This window comes from Myiozetetes cayanensis, unplaced genomic scaffold, assembly GCF_022539395.1.
Source record: "Myiozetetes cayanensis isolate MyiCay16 unplaced genomic scaffold, myiCay2020 scf12, whole genome shotgun sequence".
In the NCBI taxonomy this organism is placed as follows: domain Eukaryota; kingdom Metazoa; phylum Chordata; class Aves; order Passeriformes; family Tyrannidae; genus Myiozetetes; species Myiozetetes cayanensis.
Window position 1 is genome coordinate 28,766,400 of NW_026086826.1, and position 19,448 is coordinate 28,785,847.

Genomic DNA, 19,448 nt, shown 5'->3' on the forward strand with positions numbered 1-19,448 from the left:
TCCTCTGACCACAGCTTTAATGAAAGCATGGAGTATTCCACCCGAGAAACTGGTGGAGCGCTGCACCTGAAAGCTTTTGTCCTCTCAGATTTAAAATCTGAATATTCTGAGGAGCAGAGGGCTGGGCTTGGCTGGAGGAAGGGAGAACTGCAGCTCCCACAGCGCTCTGGTCGTGACTCACATGTTTTCCTTCTTCACAGCTGTGCTCCCTCCTAACCCAAAGGGCTCGATCTTGGACCTGCTGAGAGGGGGATGTGCCAGGGCTGACAAGAATCTGCCCTCCAACATCATCAAGTTTTAAACTCCATGCTCAAGGGAGTATTTCCTCTCCATTCTGACTGCCCCCAAACCCACAGAGCAGTGGGAAGAAGGTGCTAAAAATCCAAGAGTGATTCATTTGAATAGTTCATGGGAAAAACATTAGGCCGTGAGTGCCATTAAAATCCCAATCACGCATTTTTTCCTATGCCAGTAAACACGGGAGACAAACACAACTATGGCAGGCTTGCTATACAAAACCATCTCCAAGTAGAAAGGAAGCTTTATCCTACAAGGCTACTGCTTAATTTAGGCAGTTTCACTCTCACTTTCCATAGGAGGAAAAGATTGCATCACGGATAAGGCACTGAACAACCAGACCCAGCCAGCGTCGGGCCGTGCAGAAGCTGCTGGCGAGGCACACGAGACAGAGGCACATTCATGGGATGGGGCTCAAGAAAAAGGGAATTGTACCCCAGCTGGAAGGAGCTGTGCTGCACATCCTCCACCGTTCCAGCAGGGAAGAGCCAGGCCCTCTGTGCGGCACACCCAGCAGTTCCCGAAGGGGCAGCAAAGCCAGGAGAACAAGGAATAAGCTGTTGGGGCAGCCCTGCCTGCGTGACAGAGAGAGGACGGGGCGTGGGAGAGGGAAGCAGATGCTGCAGCTGCAAAGGGGGCAGGTGGTAAAGCCCAGTTGGTGTCAGGGACGATTGTTCTCCAGGAGAAAGGACGGCAGTGTGCTCCCCTCTCCCGAATGCCCTCGCAGGGGCTTCCCCCCAAAAAATGGGGCACCTCTCAGGAGTGATCCATCTGTCCTGCTGTCTGGAGGGAGAGCAGCATGCTAGGGAAGCCTAGTGCTGTGGTGGTTGTAGGTCTTCCTTACTCAAATCCCACACAAATCCATGAAGTTTACTGAATATCCTCGGGCAAAACTCTGGTGAGGCTTTACAGGTACCCAGACCGATGCTGTGTGCTTAATGCAGGCTACTCTGCCCTTGGAAAATCACCCAGGTGCCTCCTCCAGCTCCCAATGAATGTAACATCCACTTATTTGTGGAGATTAAAACGAAATTCTGTTTGCTCTCTTTAATTTTAAAATAAGAAGACCCACCTAGACACTCAACATACCAAAATGCGGAGCCCAATTTTAACAACAGGTTAAGACACAGCTACCCATGGATTCCTTTCCTAAACACAACAGAGTAACTGCCTTAAAGCCCCTTTTGAAAAGATGGAAGCACATCTGGAAGCACTGTGATTTTATGAATTTCCCCAAATTTGCACGTCTCAGAGGCACATTCAGTTTGTCCAGGACTGCAGAAAGCTGTCTGCAGGAATGAGCTTCCCTGCAGCCTGTGCGCAGATTCAATCTCCCTTTCAGAAAGGACATTATCTCAAACCTTAACTCATCAAAACAATACCCAGAGGCCCAGCCTGGGTGTCAGACACGCACTGAGAGCATCCACAGCTGGTGCACAAGAGTTAACTTCGAGGGTCCTGTTCCTCATTCCAGCTGTTTCTGGTGTTGGGGCTGCTGTGGGACTTGCAATCTCCCAGCCAGCTGCTCCAGGGTATGAACTACAGCTCCTTCTGTCCCTTGGCAGGTGAATGTTTGGTCAGTAAAGAGAAACTCTTCAGCCTCAGGTTCCTGAGAGCTCTTTCTTCCAGCAGGGTGGGGCAGCTGCACCTCTGTTTGGAGGTGAGCTGTCAGTGGCCCAAGGTTAAAGCCCCTCAGGACAGGTTCTCTGGGCAGTTTTTCTGCCTCACCAACAACACTTCTTGTGTGTGTCCAAAGGCAGCAGAGGAAATTATTGCCCTGGTCAATTTGGTCTCGTCCGTGGCCATAAATCAACTGGTCTCACCTTAATCAAAGCACTGGAGAGCTCCATGCACAAACTCCTTGGAACAGGCCCCGTTACCAGCGAGGGTGAGTGCTGCACCTGCCTCTGGCTACAGCTGGACCTCCAGCAAATCCAGATAATCTGAAATCCGGTTTTGGACATTCCAGTTCAAACTGTGGATCTATATGTGCTGCAGACTGCTGCACAGGGCTGCTGTTGATGAGGTCTGATCACTGAGATGATGATCTTTCTTAATTCCAGTCAAAGGAAGGAGCCACTATAACATTTAAATGTCTGTTAAAAAGTAATTGTTTCAATATTCAGTTTAAACTCCGTGTCCCTCTGAACAATAACTGTTATTAATGGCACTTAGAGACACGGTTTAGTGGTGGCCTTGGCAGTGCTGGGTTAATGGTTGGATTTGATGATCTTGGAGGGCTTTCACAACCTTAATGATTTTAGATTCAAACTCATTACTGCAGCATGAAAGAGGCTAAAATGGTCATCAAACATCAGGAGTGACAAAAACAAACCAAGTGCCCCTATTGCAATCCAGTAAATGTCTTCCTCCCAAGTGGGCTTTCCGTGCAATAAATTCATTCCTTTTACTGTTAATAATAGTGCAGGGGCATATTGACTGTGAATAAAGTGAACTGAGCTACACCATGGAGAGTAATCTCAGCTTTTTGGCTGACATTTCACAAAAGGCACAGATGAACAAGTGTTAAACCAGAATCCAAAAGTCTGAGCTCACGGAGCACGGGTTTCAATTACAGCAACGCTGACCCTGACCCAACACCCATCACGGAGTACCAGAGCTCAGAAGCAATCCACCCTGGCTTCCTCTGTTCCATGCAGTCCCTGAATCCTTCCTGCAGGTCACTGATTGCTGTGGAAGCACTCTGGCCTCCAACAAGAGATGTTTTCACAGGAGCTGATCGTGTCAAGGCCCGCACGCCTTTCCTGGCTCTGCCTCCCAGCTCTGCTCAAATGTCTCTTCCCAACACAAGCCACTCACAACCCAAATAAAAAGCCCACAGTGTTTTAATTCCCTCCTACAGGGCACAGGAATATCCCCTCAAACCATCCAAACCAAAGGCTGGCTTTGGATGAAGAGGGAGGAAGGCAGGAGGACAGTCACTGCAAGGAGATGAAGGTGACCAAGGAGTGGAGTTTGCTGCTGTTTCACTGATGGGGAGAATGTCACTATTCATTTTTGGAACATGATAAAGGAATAGAAACTGCATTTCAGTTTATGTTTTTCCTCTCTTCTTCAGATGTTTGGTGGAGAGCTGGCTCAGGTGAAGGCAGTGCCAGAACACCTCTTGTAACAACTCTTTCTTGTTGGTCACCTCATAGAGCGTTTTCCTGGGACAGGAAAAATCTCTGTGCAGGTATTGGGTGAAGGGCCTTCCTTCTTCTAATGCTACAAATACGCAGTAGGAGGTGGATAAAAAATACTTGGAATTTTAGGTCCAGTCTCAAAAGGCAGTGCTTCCACCCCTTATCATTTCCTCAACAGAATAGACCTCATGCTAAAAAATGCAAATTACTTTTTTTCCCATTTTCTCATCCTTCCAAGCCATTCCCCTCTCACCTTGGCATCTGTTTCTTCCAAATATATTTGAATTGTTGCTTTTCTCCTGCTTTCCATTACACAAGCTCTTCAATTAAAAAAAAAAAAATCAATTTCTACTGATTTTTTTTTTTTTAATTTAGTTCTTTGCAAACAAAATCTGGTAAAAAAGAAAATAGAACCCCAAAACCAACTAAATAGACAGGACATTGCCATCTTTTGTACTGGTACTTCAAAGATGGTGCTTACACACTGCCAGCCACCAAAGGCTTTGGGGTGAAGGCAGCTGGAGAGCATCAGGGAATAAGAGACATTCCTGCAGTTAGGGAGTCACTGCCAACATCACAACACCACAATTGGGGGCTGCCCAATTAATAAAAACAATGAGCATGATGAAGAATGATTTTCCTTCCTAAGAGCTCACGTGAGCTCCCAGCACATTTTAAGAGCTGTTGCTTGTAAGGCATCACAGACAGTTGTTAAAAGGCCATGGCCATCGAGTCCAGACCAAATAAAATTGTGGGAATATCTCTCTGCCTCCAAAAAATGAGCAAACTGTCCCAACCCAACAGAGATGACAGCTAAAAAAAGGAGAGAATCCACCTGCTTGAACCTGGGGAGATGAGGAGACCTCAGGAAAACAGGTTGCCCAGGGCTTTGTAAAACAGCCACAGCACCGCTGGAACTGATGTCATCTAAACAAGGATGGACACTGCACAAACACACCTAAAGGATCACAGCATCACTTATCTCTGATAATTTCCAAGCACCTTCCAAATCAGCTACTGTATTCCTGGAGCAGGTGGGAATTTGGAGAAGAGAAGGCTCGGGGTGACTTTTCCTGCAGCCTCTCAGTACCTGAAGGAGCTACAGGAGAGCTGGAGAGGCACTCTGGGACAAGGGCCTGGAGTGACAGGACAAGGGGCAATGGCTTTAAGCTGAGGGAGGGTAGAGTTAGGTGGGATATGGGGAAGGAATCCTTCCCTGTGAGGGTGGGCAGGCCCTGGCACAGGGTGCCCAGAGAAGCTGTGGCTGCCCCTGAATCCCTGGAAGTGTCCAAGGCCAGGTTGGACAGGGCTTGGAACAACCTGGGCTGGTGGGAGGTGTCCCTGCCTGTGGCAGGGGGTGGGACTGGATGGGCTTTAATGTCCCTTCCCACCCAAACCATTCCAGAATTCTGTGATTTCCCTGCTGAATTTTGGAGCTGGAGCCTGAGCACCACCTCACACCTGCACAAATGAGTGTCCCCCCTAAAACACATCAGGTGGCTGGGCACAGGGCAGTGGCTCCTCTGCACCACCCCATGCTTGATAATACGTAGGAAAAAGAGAATCAGCCCAAGGTGAGAGAGGCAGGAAGACTGTAATGGCAATTATGATTTTAGCACATTCATCACCTTGGGTGTTTCAGGATGAATGTCTCTTGTCCAGACTGAAAATCCTCCCCACAGTGTAGGCAAGCAGACTGGCTGGAACAGCAAGGAACTGATGTTGTAGGGTAAAAACATCCCAGAAAGAGGAAAAACAGTCTTATCTGAAGCGAAATATTCTACATTAGACAAAAAAAATTCCATATTGTGCCCTAAAAAATGTCATGAGTTTCGCAGCTCCCCACAAGCCTCATCGAAGATGTTTACAGTGAAACGGTTTTGAATGTTATGACAGCATTAATATTGCTATGGAACTTCACACAGCAGTTTGAAAAGTCCAGTTCAAGACAGCTGCTTTGCTTTTATATGGAGATATAGATGTAGATTAATATAAAGACATACATATCCTTTTGTTAAGTATTTCATGGCAGCTTCTCAGCCTTTACCAACACTTCAGTAAATTATTCTGAATTATAGTCCAAGAGCTGGTAAGTTCTGCATGCACTATGAACATGTAACATGGGAAAGTTAGAAATAACTATGAGAAGAACAACTACCAGATAAGTGTAGAGTTGAAAATGTGTTCACACAGAATGGCAACCCTAAAAGTCAGAGATGGAGAAAAAAATCTGACCCTGTCCCAGTTGTCTTGATGTAGCCAAGCCCCTTCTGAGCTTAAAACTACATTTTGTCTTTGTCTCTCACCTCGTGTATTTTTTTTCTCTTGTACTTATTTCATGCATGTATTGCTCAAAATAACTTTTGGTGTTGTTCCTGTTGAAATTGGAGATGACAGGATATGGTTTTTGAAAGTCCCTCAGCTTCCTGTGCCAGGAGGGTGATTCTCAAGATACGGATGTGAAATCAAACCAGATGAAAGAAAATAAAATCCTGAAGTGAAACTCTGTGTCTCCCAGAACGAGCCACTTGTAGTTTCCTTCTCATCACACAGACTTCCCTCTATCCCAGCACCAAAGGGGTTGGGCCTCTCCCCCTCTAGCAGCAAATACTAAGTGGAACACATGCAGGAAATGAGAAGACTTCCTAAAAAAACCCCAAATAATTAAATAAAGGCTCAGAAGAAACTGCAGTCTTATTTTCAGGGCACACAAACACAGTGGATTAAAACCTGGAGGAGGGGAAGTATTAGGGCACTGTGAATATTTTGAGCCTTTCTGGACTGCCAGAGCATCCCCAGTGCAGGTCAGGTGGCCATTTCAGCAGCCAATTCTCCCCCCAAATTTGAGGAGAGCAGTTCTCAACATTTCACTGAGAAAATGGGGAGCAAGAGGCAGCCATGTAAGTCCAGGCTGTGGATGAAAGAGGAGGGATCATGGAGATAAGGCAAAGCAATGAATCCCATGCTGCCACCACATCTCACCTGGGAGGAATTCATTCCCTCCACACTCCACCTCAGCTCAAGCACAGCCTCTTTAAAACCCTGAGGAGTTTTAAAACTAACCACTACATAAAATCCTACACTGATGGAGGACATTTGGGAAGGACAGGCTCCCTGGAAGCAGTTCCCCTCTGTCCAGCCCCCTCCTCTGAGGGTCAGAGCAGCTGAGGTTGGGGTTCCTCTGCTGCTCCCTGGGCACTTGTATTTTCATTAATTAGCCCTTAATCACAGATTTAAAAGCTTTTCATCCACATATTCCATCGCTACTAAAGGAAATCATTGTCTCCTCAAACTGCCAAGCCCCCATCAATGAGTACAAAGGACAAACACAGTAGGAGCATTGGGAGGGTGCTCAGTGACTCCAAATGCTTTGGTTCTGACCAGGAATCGCAGAAACACAGGCTAGGCTGGTTATTTATACCAGGGGGACTGCAAAGAGAGGGAAGAGCTGAATGCCAGGGCGGCTCCCAGCACAGGACCACTTGCTGAGTCACTCCAGCTCTGCTCAGCAGGACAGTGGGGCTGACTGTGCTTCCTGGGGCCAAAAAACTCCTCCAAGTGCCTGCCTAAAGCCCAGGGAGATTCGTTCCTTTCCAGGAGTGGCAGATTACAGCAAGGACAGAAAGGCAACTTCTGCTCATACATTACATCTGTCTTTGTCTTGCCCTTGCCAGATCTCCCCTGGCAAAAGTGAACTCTCTTTTAGAATAAGAGATGGGGTGAGTGTTGCCTTGGCTGGTGCTGTAACTTTGTCAGATTGTTCAGACACCCATTTTTTTTGCAATTAAAGCTTTAAAAAGTATGAATAAAGTCATGTTTTTCAGTCATGTGAGAATGAATATAAATCAATATGAAGATCTTGGAAAAATAAGTTCACTCCCAGGGCAGAGTTCAGGTTACTTGGGGTGCTTTTCTGTGATCATTTTTCCACTTGCAGCACCTAAGTCTCCAGGAGATGATGTAACTCCAAGAAATCCAGAAAATATGGGCTCCTGTTTCCTTGTCAGCTGTTAAAACCTTTCTCCTGGTGTAACAGTAGGTCCTAATCCAGACTGTCTTTATCTATTAATCACCCTGTTGGGCAGAAATAATGAGGCAGAGAGGATGAGCCTTGAGGAAGGCACTGGGGTGTCACTAAGCATCGTCTGTCAGATAAAAACTTGACCACAGGAAAAGCTGAGAGGGATAAATCCTGTAACAGATGGGTAAATGAGCAATAGCTGAGCCATATGAAATATAATAAAGTGCAGACTTGCAGGTTTTGGAGATGGAAAAGACCTATTAGGTCATGTAAACCCAGCATCTGCCAATTCAGGATTGGCCCCTGGAGTGATGTGCTGAACTTTCAGAAGAAACCCAGGCTGCCAAAAGCTTTGTCAAGCCTGTTACACTTTGCTCCAGGAGAGAAATGAAAAACCCCAATCAAAGACCTAATGAACAGGCTTCAAGTCGTGGAATGCCAGGAAAACTTGATTGTGTCTCCATGTCTTTACCAAGCCTCGATGAGGAGCGAAGTCCAGAGGGCTTTCACCCTGTACAACAGCCACAGTTCAGGCTCTCACCAGAACTGAGAGCCACAGAGCCAGGCTGCTCCTCCAGCAGCTCCACAGACAATATTCATGCACTGAGGCTCAAGCTACTTGGAGGTGCCAAGTGAAGGCCTGTTCCTTTTAAACTGCTGCCTCCAGCCTCTGCTCATCCAGCCAGGAATGTTCATCCCTGGAGCTGCTTGCTCTGGGAGGCTCTCAGAGCCAGGAGGACACTCAGTGTCTCACCACCTCCAGCAGGTGATGGAAAGGAGCTGGGGAGGGGCAGCACGGAGGGCCAGGGTGGGGACCAGGAATCCTCTGAAGAAGCACCTGCCACCAACCACCTCTGAGACCACACACATCTTAAGAAACTACCCAGAAACGCAGTCCTGTGTGTTTTCATCGTGGGAATGAAGTCCTAAAGGAGACCAGGAACGACTTTGGCAGTGGAGACAAGGGAAAAGAGATGGCAGCTGAGGAGGATCCGTGGAGGACAGTGGGAGACAGCTGTCTGAGGGAAATGGGGTGAAGCTGATGGCCAAGACACTAAAGTGACAGCTAAGAAACATCCACTGGGTACCAATTCTGTAAGTACCAGGGGCTGTTCACACACTGCACTCACAGCTCATTTATCTACAAGCACAGGCTTTGGGCCCAAGGAGCCGAGATTGCTGGACAAGTTTCTGAGTGTTCCCATCTCCCACCAAGGGCAGCAAGACCAGATGAGGCTCAAAAGTGACACTAAAGGCATGGAGGAGCCTGGATACCAGTGAGGGAACCAGGGCAGCTGAAAAGCAGGAAAGCATTTCTTTTTCTGAAGGATCCCCAACTCATCCAATCTTAGAAGAGCAAGGTTTTTATAATCCTAGCAAGTCACAAGTTTAGTTTGGTTTTTTGGTTGGGGTTTTTTGTTTGCTTGTTTTGTTTTGTTTGTTTGTGGTTTTGTTTTGTTTTGGTGGGTTTTTTGTTGGTGGTGGTTTTGTGTTTGTTTGGTTTTTTAAATTTTTCTAGTCTAACACACTCAAAAAAATGAGATTTAAAACTTATCTTTGTGCAAACAATCAATACTGTGTCTTACACACCATTCACGGACCAGTTACAAGGTTTAATCATGGATGGGGCTTGAGCTGCCACCAAACACCTGCAGAAAGGCCAGATGTTGGATCACAAGTGATACAACACCCCAGAAATGTCCTGGGAGGCTACACTGCCTCCACACTGTGCAGCCTGGTCTCCTGCATGGCACGTGGTGGGGTTGTTGGGGTGTCCTGTCCAAGGCCATGAGACGGACTCGATGATCTTTGTGTGTCCCTTCCAACCCAGGGCATTCTGTGACTTCATGATGCGTGATTCTGGATCTGTGATGAATTTGTCAAGCTGGCAAACACAGGGAGGGTTTGCTGTGCCACATTTCACAAACACCTCTTACAATTTCTTATCCTCATACTGGGCCTGGATGGACTGACAGAGAGAGCAGTGCCCGTGTTCTCCACCCAAGCTCACTTCACTGCACCCCAAATCCCGCCTGTCTTCGCTCCCAGCAAAGCAAGAAGCAGGGGTTGTGTTTGTTCATTCCCCAGGGGGCACTCACCGTGGTTGGAGTGTCTCACACAGTCCCCCAGCACGGCGCTGAACTCCCTCTGAGCTGCGGGCTCCGGGAAGCAGAAGTAGCTGTGCTGGGCAAAGGGCTGCCACAGGTACACCGGGAACTCCTTCGGGAGAGGCACAAAGGCTGGACACACCTCCTTCTCACTCGACCCTGCACAAAAAACACACCTCTGTTTGAAAGCTGCCGGTCTCTTGGGGTGGTTGGCTCTTTTCTAAGACTTGGTGGCCTCTTGCTTTGTGCCCAAGGCGGCCCAAAAACTGCACAGTCCTGGTAAAATTTCAAGGAAGCTATTTCACTGGATTGCAGCTGCTGGGGAAACAGTTTTCCTGGCAAGTGAGGAAGTCGGTGTGCACAGCTCTGGTGTCTGCCAAAGAGACACCACAGAGGAGCACATGGACTTCCATACAGAAACAAACTGCACTAAACCATGTGGGAACAGCAGCACTTCCCTTGGCTCCAGGGTTCCCAAACACACCTGCACCTAAGAACTGTCACTTTGAGGCCTTGCAGGCAAAGCAAAGAAAGCACCAAGTACCTCCAGTTCCCATGCCCTGGGAAAGGGAGTAAGGGGGCACCTCCCAGCAGTCATAATTTTAAGTAGGATGAGACAGGGCTTAAAAAATAAATCCTTGTCTTCATGTGACCCTTATCCCTTTCATTATGTGGCATTCCATTTTCCAAATCTGACTCTGCCACATGAGATCTGCTCCCTGAAAGCCTGAATTTTCTCTGTCTTTGTGCAGTGGGGGCAGGCAGGACCACAGCAGTTCCCATCCCAGAAACAACAAACTCAGCAGCAGCAGCAACCTTCCTGCCCCCTCTGTGGGACTCATTATCAGCTGTGAGTCAACACAGGCAGCTGGCATCTAAAAATGGAAACAAATAAACCAGGAATATTAACAAAGCCCGGGAACAATGGTGGTGTGGTTCCTGCCCTGCTTCTGCACAGCTTCCATGGCTCTGTGCCGGGATGATGGGAGGAAAGGGAGCCTGCAATTCTCTGAATGTCTGCTGAGAGCACCTTCCGTGCTCATCCATCCTGGAGATGTTCTCTGACTTGGGAAAAGGGCTGTAGGCATCTTCTGCCTCCCTGTTTTAATGTGGAGCCTGAAAGCCTTCCCAGAAGAGGGAGCAGAGTAAGGAACAGAGCCCGGGTTTTGGCAGCTCAGGGCTTACCCACAGGATCTGGAAAATGTTTATCAGACAGCAAATTGTAATCTTCTTCTGAAGTCAGCACTTTGCCTCCTGCAGGAACAACGTGATATTTTGGGCTGACTCCTTTCTGGTAGGCCTGGAAAACCAAGAAAGAGGGAGTATCATGAAACAGAGATTTAAGGAGAGGGAAAACATAAAATACGCAACTCGCTGACAAAGCCAGGAGTTGCTCTCGATGATCCTTGTGGGTCCCTTCCAAGTCAGGATATTCTATGATTTTAATGCATGAGGGTATTCCCAAAAGGGAAAATCTTTTTGTCAGGCTGAATTTTGGACATGTTCCCTAGACATGTCAAATCTAAAATATGGTGAAATATAAAAAACATGTTTGAAAATACCCTCTTAGTGCTTATCTGCCATGGGGAAGAGTCAGGGACAGAAGGGAGGGAAAAAGGATGGGAAAGAACATCCAAGGAAGAAGCACTTACCTCCTTGGTCTCAAAGCAATCCACAGTGTAGTCATTTCTGACAACGACGTATCTGTCCTTCCACTTCTTCAGATCCTCCACGAAATGCAGCACCTCTGCCTCGTATAAGACCGTCCTCGCTTCCCCTGGGGGCTGCAAAGACACTCTGTGAGCTCTGAGATTGCTCTGGACCACTGGCCAGTTGGAAGCTTTTATTCCTACATTTCCAGAAGGCTGCTGAGAGGGCTCTGGGGTCTTCAAGTGCACTTTGGAGCCATAAACATCCCTCTGATTTGGACAGACGCTTCATACACAAGCAAATTCTTGTAGCCTGAGCTGAGGAGGCAGCAGAAGAGCTCTGCCTTCCAAGAAGACTGCCAGATTCCTGAGGCAGAGGTGTGATTCTTTCAGCTGGCATGCTGAATGCGAGACCACAGAATCCTGGAATGGTTTGGGTGGAAAGGGACCTAAAAGATCACCTCGTTCCAAACCCCTGCAAGATGACCTGTAGTTCACAACCTCCCATTTTCCAATGTGTCCTAAGAACATTTCCTTGATGCAGCAGAGAGTTCTATTATAAAATAGTGAGTTGTTTCTCATTTCTTTGTAGCACTTTTGCATCTGTGCCCTAGTAACTGATACACTTCTTCCTGAAAGACACAGCTCTTCTCTTATCCCACCCCTTCCATTATCCCACCTCAGTCATTTACCCGACCCGTTTCCAAAGCACTGGAAATTCGTGATTTCCCATATGGCCAGAAAATTTAGATTTTTGTATCTTCTTAACATTGAAGGCTGCGTTTTCCTCTAATAAAGAGACTTTTGTCTCTCTTTTTGTCTCTCCTCTAATTAAAAACCAGCTTCCCGTAGCTCATTCCGCAGAGGGAATTATTGCCATCTTCTTCATGGAACCCCGAGCCACGGATGAAAGGATTAATTATGTTCCCTACAAAAATCTCTTCCCTGAATGTGTGATCTCTGTCCCTAGATTTTGCAGAACCCTGCAATCAGCAGGGAGCAAACAGTTTTGTCCAAGTGTCCAACCCTCTGTACCAGAGACTTGTGTCACGGTTTTCCTCGCACTGGAATAAAACAACTAAACAAGACCAAAACAGAGGTGAACTTTCGAAAGCAAAAACTTGAAACCTGCAACCAAACATAACTTTTCCACCTCAAACCTCCATTCCAAACATCTCTCTGTGCAAACTATTGTGTAAACCTGAGTTATAGATAAGAAAATACGTGTGTAAAATGCCACAGAGGCACGTTTATTATGTTTTCAGCTATCCAACATGAGAAGCTGAAAGGACACTGTGCTTGTCTGTGTGGAAACTTTTAGATAACTTTAAAAATATGGTCTGGGTTGGTTTTTAGAAGCTTTGAGTAGCTGGGCCACCTCTTCACACTTAAAGGGGAAGAACAATAAAGCCGAGTGCTGGCAGTGCCTGATAAGCTCCCAGCTCACGTTTGTCACGCATCACAACTTCTAAATGTGTGATTTAAATAGTTAAAGTGTTAATTATTCCACGGAGGAGAGCTCTCCTACCTTGGCTTTCAGGAAGCAGGACTGGGAATGCTGGTGCTGCTCCAGCTCCTCCTGCACGTGCCTGCAGAAGGCCACGGCGTACTGGCGTCGGTAGTGTGGGCTGAAGTTCTTGATGATGGCCTCTGTTTTTCCTGGAGCACAAATAGAGATTTAAGTGTATTTCAGGTGTGTGGCTTCACAAACTGAAGTGCAAAACCAAAGCACTTATCGCCGGAGACCGAAAATTCTTCTCTTTGGAGAGGAGAAGCCTGCATTAAACACTAACCTTGTATTGTCTCGCTGTAATCAAGGTCTCAGCAGCAGCAGCAGCAACAGCAATGAACACACTGACAGTCTCATTTCTGAGAATCTTAAAAGCAATTTGCAAGTAATTAACTCATTAACCCTCCCAGAGAAATAATGATGCTTTGCAGACAGGGAAGTGAAGCTAAAAGTTAAAGGCATGTGCATATATGGGACTCTTTTGAGTCAGTGGCAATGCAAACAGCACCTGGACTATGGTCTAGAGAGCATCCCAAACATCCTGGATGCCCAGGAGATCCCTCTCTTCTTGGCATTAAGGAGCTCCATGCCAAAGGGCTTTTTCTGAGCATACAACAGACAACTCTCATTTCACATCTCAAGCAGTTCTGATGCTTTCAAACTTTCCTTTTGTTCTGCGTGAGTTAAAAAATACCACATTCTCTGTATGAGACCCAAAAAAAAGGGTAGTTCCCAAAATAAGGTTCCATGAAGTCTCTCTACGGACTCCTAAACCAGGAATGGCACTCAAGGGCCAAAGAGGGGAACTGTGACCTCCAGAGTTCTGGAAAAGCTGAACCACCTGCATCCTATAATGATTTATATTCCCCTTACTGACAAACTCCTCCCAGCACTGCCACCAGAAGGGATTCACTGGGAGTTTCCATGAGGTTTCTCTATTTTGCACCCTGGGCTGTGGGTCTGCAGCAGCTCCAACGAGATCAGGGAGAGCTCTTGACAGATTTGCAGTTTCAAGCACAGTCCTTCTAAATTAACCACTCAAAACTTCCTGTATTACTGCTGGTTTTACTGCCATTTCTCACAAAAAAAAAAAAAAAAAAGGGCTTTAAAATGCCATCAGAGTTCCCAGAACATTTGTGCCTTTTTGCATCTTAAATAATTTTAAGTATGGTTAAAAAAAGCGGAAAAGCCATGGTTCATACCATGGAAGTTAGGGAAGTCTGTCACAGATTTAGTGGTGGGACAGCACAGGGTGACAATCTGGACTCCAAACCTTCAGTTTTAAGACAGATTTTCAGAGACCTCCTGATTACAGGATGTGCTTGGGTATAATAGTAGGATATGGTGCTACTGGAGCAGAAAATCCCAGCCCTTTAAAAACCAGCCTGCTCTGGGCAGAGGCATAAACTTATTCTCCTAATAAGGACAAAGCTTCCCAAAACCTTCTTTAGAGCACTTTTTTTTTCCTCTGGTCCCAGCCAGCAGTAGGATGTTGTTGGCCCCGGCCCCGGTGGGGTTTCCTGCTCAGGGTTTGCCCCTATTTTCCACCATGGCTTTTTCTTTTCCAGCTTGTAGTGGCCTCTTAATCTGTTACAGAGGGCCCTGGGACACTGGACCTCATTTGACTACTGCCTGCATCCTGTAGTAAAAATTTGTAGAGGAAGCAGGACAAAGAACAGAATTCTGGTGTTGGGAAAAAGCTTCCAACAATCGCAGGAAATATCTGTAATTTTTGCAAAAGTCTTTCAATTGTGGCTAAATGGCCTACAGAAGTGTGAGCCTTCACTGTCAACATTGCTTAGATCAGCTTGAAGGACAATGACTGAAGAGAAAGGAACTATGCAATTCATAATATATATGCGAGATACATGACACTGATGGCATTTTTATGTGCAGACTCTATTTACAATCAATCAAAACATGAATCGAGGAGCAAACGTTTCAGGCCTTTTCTTCCAATCTTTGCATGCTTGTTGCAAAGAATTTCTGCCTTAAAAATACTCCTCCCTCCTAAAATTAGAAGAAAAGTTTATTTAAAGAGACTGCGAGTGGCACCACATGAGGACCTGGCAGTGCTTGGCTCAACAGGAATCTCAGCACTACCTGGGGGTGGGAAAAGAAGTGGATGGACCCTTGGGCCATTGTTCACCCATGGATCTTTAAACTCTTTTGGTTTACAGAAGATAAAAATACACTATCTGAAAATAAACATGATGGAAACAGTCATGAGTAACAGAGACTCTTCCCATGAAAATGACAACACGGGGCAACTAAGAGATAAAATACTCCAGGGCAGTTGAAAAATGAGTTCCCCTAATTCTTTTCCCAATTTAGTGTGGCTGGCTTAGTCAGAGCTGTTTATATGGAGCAAGGCCAACTTTCCCACTTGGTCGGTCTGGCAACGGCACAGCTCCAGCCTGTACAACTGGGATGTGAATCCCAGCAGCTGGGATCTTTATCCTAGGAGAATGCTCCAGGAGAAGCCTCCATGCAACCTCCTGGTCCCGTGCAGGGCTGGGAGTTGGACTCAGTCATCCTTGTGGTTCCCTTCCAACCCCAGGGTGTTCTGCAATTCCATGAACCAAAGTCACCAACAGGGAAGACAACAGTGGTGGAGGTGGAAGGAACTCTGTCAAATTAATGTGCTGAGGGGTCCATTCCCCCTCTGTTGAGAGTTTAGAGCCTGCTCCAGAACAAACCTTGCTGATGCTCCACGACACATCCCCTGTTCTGCAGCACAAGTTACCATACATCTTTCCAGGCTAAAAGCAAATGTCACTGTGCTAGAGAAACAAGAAACAGCTACCACTTGTCCCACTGGAAATCAGTAATCATCCCCCAGATTGGTTTCCTCTTGCTTTCCCACTGCCTTTGACCTTCTTAACTGTGTGACACCCTGCTGGACACTTGTATGGAACTCCCAAGCCATCAGACCCCCAGCATGGCCTCAAATACACGACTTTCTAATGTGGGTTTCCCTGCTTTTACTGAAATAAACTGAAATACAACTTCAAAAAGCAAGGGCAGCCTTTGGCAAGCGCTCTCAGGAATTCCTGCTGGTCTTTCCACTGGCTTCCACCCTGGTGGCACAGCCACGTGCAGCCCGGAGAGCCTGCCCTGCCACACTTTGTTTGCTCTCAACAACACGTTGCCAAGTGGCCAGGACAGAGACAGGTCAGGAAAATTCAGGAGAAAAGGCCAGAAAACAATAATGTCTTGGCTGGCATAGAGCAGAGGGATTGCTCACGCTCACCACACCCGAGCCACTTGGAAGTTAAGGATGGAAAGAAGCAAGGACTTGCCACAAAAGTTATTATTTCACTTAAATATTGGTGTTTGGCAGTGAACTTTGCTTCCAAGAGCAGCAAGATGATCAAGACCCTTCCTCCTCAAAGCACAGTTGCTTGCACTCAGCACTTTTTGGAAGGGGTTTTCAAAAAGGCACCATGCCCAGTGATACAGATCTGGAGGGCTGGGGGATATATATTCTTAAACTAATTATGCCCCTTGGAAAACACACTTTGTGCCCCAGGGGACATGAGCTGTGAAAAGGTAGATTATTTGCCATGTTGAAGCAAATCCTGGACAAAATAAAACCTCAAAGAAATAAACATTGTGTGTGATGAGTGTCAGAACATCCAGCACTTCTAACAACTGAAGTGGGGAGACAGAGCAGGAACAAATCACTTTGTCTTTGTTTTCATCCACCAAGCCACCATCAGAAATCAATGTAAAATGATGAGCTGATCATACCCACGTGGTGCTTCCCCAGCCAGGATGGAACCCACAACTGGGGACATGTTTTAAGTGATAAACTCTAAACGTTACTGTGTGCCTTGATGTTGTACAGCAAATTCAGTACTGAGAGCTCAGAAATTACTATCCATCCATCCTTCTGTCCACATCCACAGTCTGATTCTCATGACCCTTCAAGGCATCAGCGAAATGAGTTAACAAACTAATTTCAGTGTTCAGCTCACGGGCCAGCTTCATCCCAAGTCCAAGTCAAACACAACCTTTGATCGAGGGAAACATCTCAGACTGCAGATGCTCCACCTGAGCCCTGTGAAAGCAATTCCCTTTGGCATATCCTGACAGTGCCCACCAGCTCCCAGTGCTCTGGGAATAGTGCACCAGGAATTAACAGCAGTTTGTTCCATCTTCCTACAGTGGAGTATTTACAATACCACCCAGGAACTGTTTAAAAGTAAAAGTGCTCCCAGAGTTTACCTCCACGTCCAGGGAGGCAATACAAACTACTCTCTTTGCAGTTGGAAGCAGAGCTCAGTTTGATCTTTATTTATAAAACAGTATTTTGATTATTTGTGAGTCAGGACTTCATACCTGTTCTGACAAAAAGGGAGGACAGGCACAAATCCCAGGCTCTGATTTGTCTGGGTCACCTCTCCACAGGTTTCTCTGTGCTCAGCCAAGACAAGTGGAACCACCCCTGTTCCCCAGAAAGAAATGCATGTTTTGCACCTGATAAAATACCTAATTACTTTCAACTTGTTTTCTGTTATTGGAAGCTGCTCTTATTAAAAACTTACATTGCTGTAACTGCCCAGGCCCAAATCATCAAGTGGCAACACAACCACTGAGTTACACCGGTACAATTCATGTCACTCACCCCAAACTCAGTGCACAGGATAGGATAACACTCATCACCTTTTTTTTCTTTAATCATCCTCTGATTAAATCTCAGCATATAAGCACTCCTTGGGTGCTCAGTCCATCTTCTCTACAGGAAGAAATCGATGCTGTCTCATGAAAAAAACAAACCAGATTTTTTCTCAAGTTTGTCAGCTGAGACCTTGAGTGTGAAATCTGTGCTCCACCAGAAGTGAAGCCTCTCTCTCACAGCAAACTAAACAAACACATTGGTAGGTTCATGTAAACTTGATCCACGGCAAAGGAGGTGCCAGAAATAACAGGCTCCATTCCAGCCTTGTAGATCTCCCTTTCTACAGCTGTACCCAAGTGCTTTGCTCTTCCTCAAACGCTCTGCTAAATGAGGCTGATTTTTACACTGACATGGACAATTATTCCATAGGTTCCAGAAGGTTATATACTTTTAATGTTCCTCTCAGGCAACTTCAGGAGCATCCATGCTTCAGAGGAAGGAGACAGCCCTGAGTGAGACAGACCTCATAAATTCTAAAAAAAAAAAAAAAAAAAAAAGCTTGTTTTCCAAAGAGTAGCTTGTGATTTAACAATTGAACTCGCTATTTTAAATTAATTCTGAATATTAAAATATGCAAACCCAAATGTAGAGGGTGTTTACACAGACTGGCTCTTGGGTCAAAGTCGAGGTTCATTCCTACAGACAGCTTTCCTTTTTCCTTTCTCCTTTTCCTGTCAGATCAGGCTTCACCTGGGTCTGCTATAACCTGGAACTCTCTAGAGGACATCTCCCCTTCAGCCATGCTATTTCCATGCTGCATCCTCCACAAGAAGCCTGTGATTCCCTCTCACTGCGCTATAGGTTGCCATGGAATTTCATTTAAGATCAGCTGCAGTTGAGATGGAAATGCCCAGGGAAATGGATTTAGCATCAACCCACGGCTGTCAAGCAACAGGCTGGGGTGGCACAGACCTCGTGCCCACCTGAAATGGAGGAGCTGCCTCCAGCAGGTACATCCACTCCTTCAGCACCTGCACTTCATGCCAGCCCTGGGACAGCACCTCCCCAGCTTCTCCATCCCTCCTCCCACATGAGTCACCTCTGATGCTGGGGGAAAAGGATGGACAACCTCTCCAGATGGAGACAGCTCCTGCACAAGCAGCTCCACCGGCACTCAGAGGGGAGAGAAAACACCACTGGCAGTGCTATGGCCCCTCTAAACAAGTGGGTCTGGAGCAGGGGGTAGGGAAAGCAATGGTGTGAAATTTTAAGCTCAGAGTGCCTGAACTGTGACCATTGAGATCAGACCCTCCTCTCTGATGCAGCAGCCGCCAGCCCTGCAGCACTCCTGCTGCCAAGTCCTTATTTAGGGGAGAAGGAAGATTTCATGAGTTGCCTTTGCACTTCTGTCAGGTTCAAAAAATCCTGATAACCAGGGATTACATAAAGGCCAAGGCTTGTGGTTAATCAAGCTGAAACAAGCCCAACAAGCCCTTTATTGGTAATGGGGTGAGAAGCAGCAACGCTGTTTACAAACAGCTACCAGCTCGAATATGGTCTGACAATACTTTCTTTACCAGCTTCTTTCAGAGCACTGGAAGAACTAGGGGTTTAATAAAACAAATTAATCTAGTTCCTTGAGCTCTCAAGGAGCTAAACTGTGTTCTGTAGTAAGTAAATCTGGGGACAGTCAACGATTTTCAAGTTTGTTTGTTTTTTTAACTCCCTGAGCCACTAATGGGGACACAGACACCAGGCATTGTCTTGAGCAGCTTTCTCCACTCCAGAGCTCAGCATCACATTACACATCACAGTAGGTCACACAAAAATGTTCCTTGGGAACACTTAAACAGTTTTCCAAAAAACATAAGCCAATGCTGCATCACCCTTTAAATCAGGGATGATGTATTCCCTCTCCCCTCCCTTTTGGTGTCAGCAGCCAGTTACTTCACTGCCCAACCATCCCCAAGGCAAACTAACAATAAAACAGTGTCACACTGGAGACACAGATAACAGAAAAAACATCTTCATGATACTAGTGGAAGGTTTTCCTGACTATATATATATATATATCTATATATGCATTTATACAG

General features: G+C 46.3%; 1 protein-coding gene across 1 annotated transcript in view; it reads right to left on the reverse strand.

Moving 5' to 3' along the window:
* The window catches only part of NIBAN1 (niban apoptosis regulator 1), a 51,318-nt gene that overhangs the window by 14,125 nt on the left and 17,745 nt on the right, over positions 1-19,448 (reverse strand). The window contains exons 2-5 of the mRNA XM_050307267.1: positions 12,750-12,880; positions 11,225-11,356; positions 10,758-10,872; positions 9,564-9,731 (exon numbers count right to left, since the gene is read on the reverse strand). Coding sequence (XP_050163224.1) covers positions 9,564-9,731; positions 10,758-10,872; positions 11,225-11,356; positions 12,750-12,880 — 546 coding nt within the window. The remainder of the gene's footprint in view (positions 1-9,563; positions 9,732-10,757; positions 10,873-11,224; positions 11,357-12,749; positions 12,881-19,448) is intronic.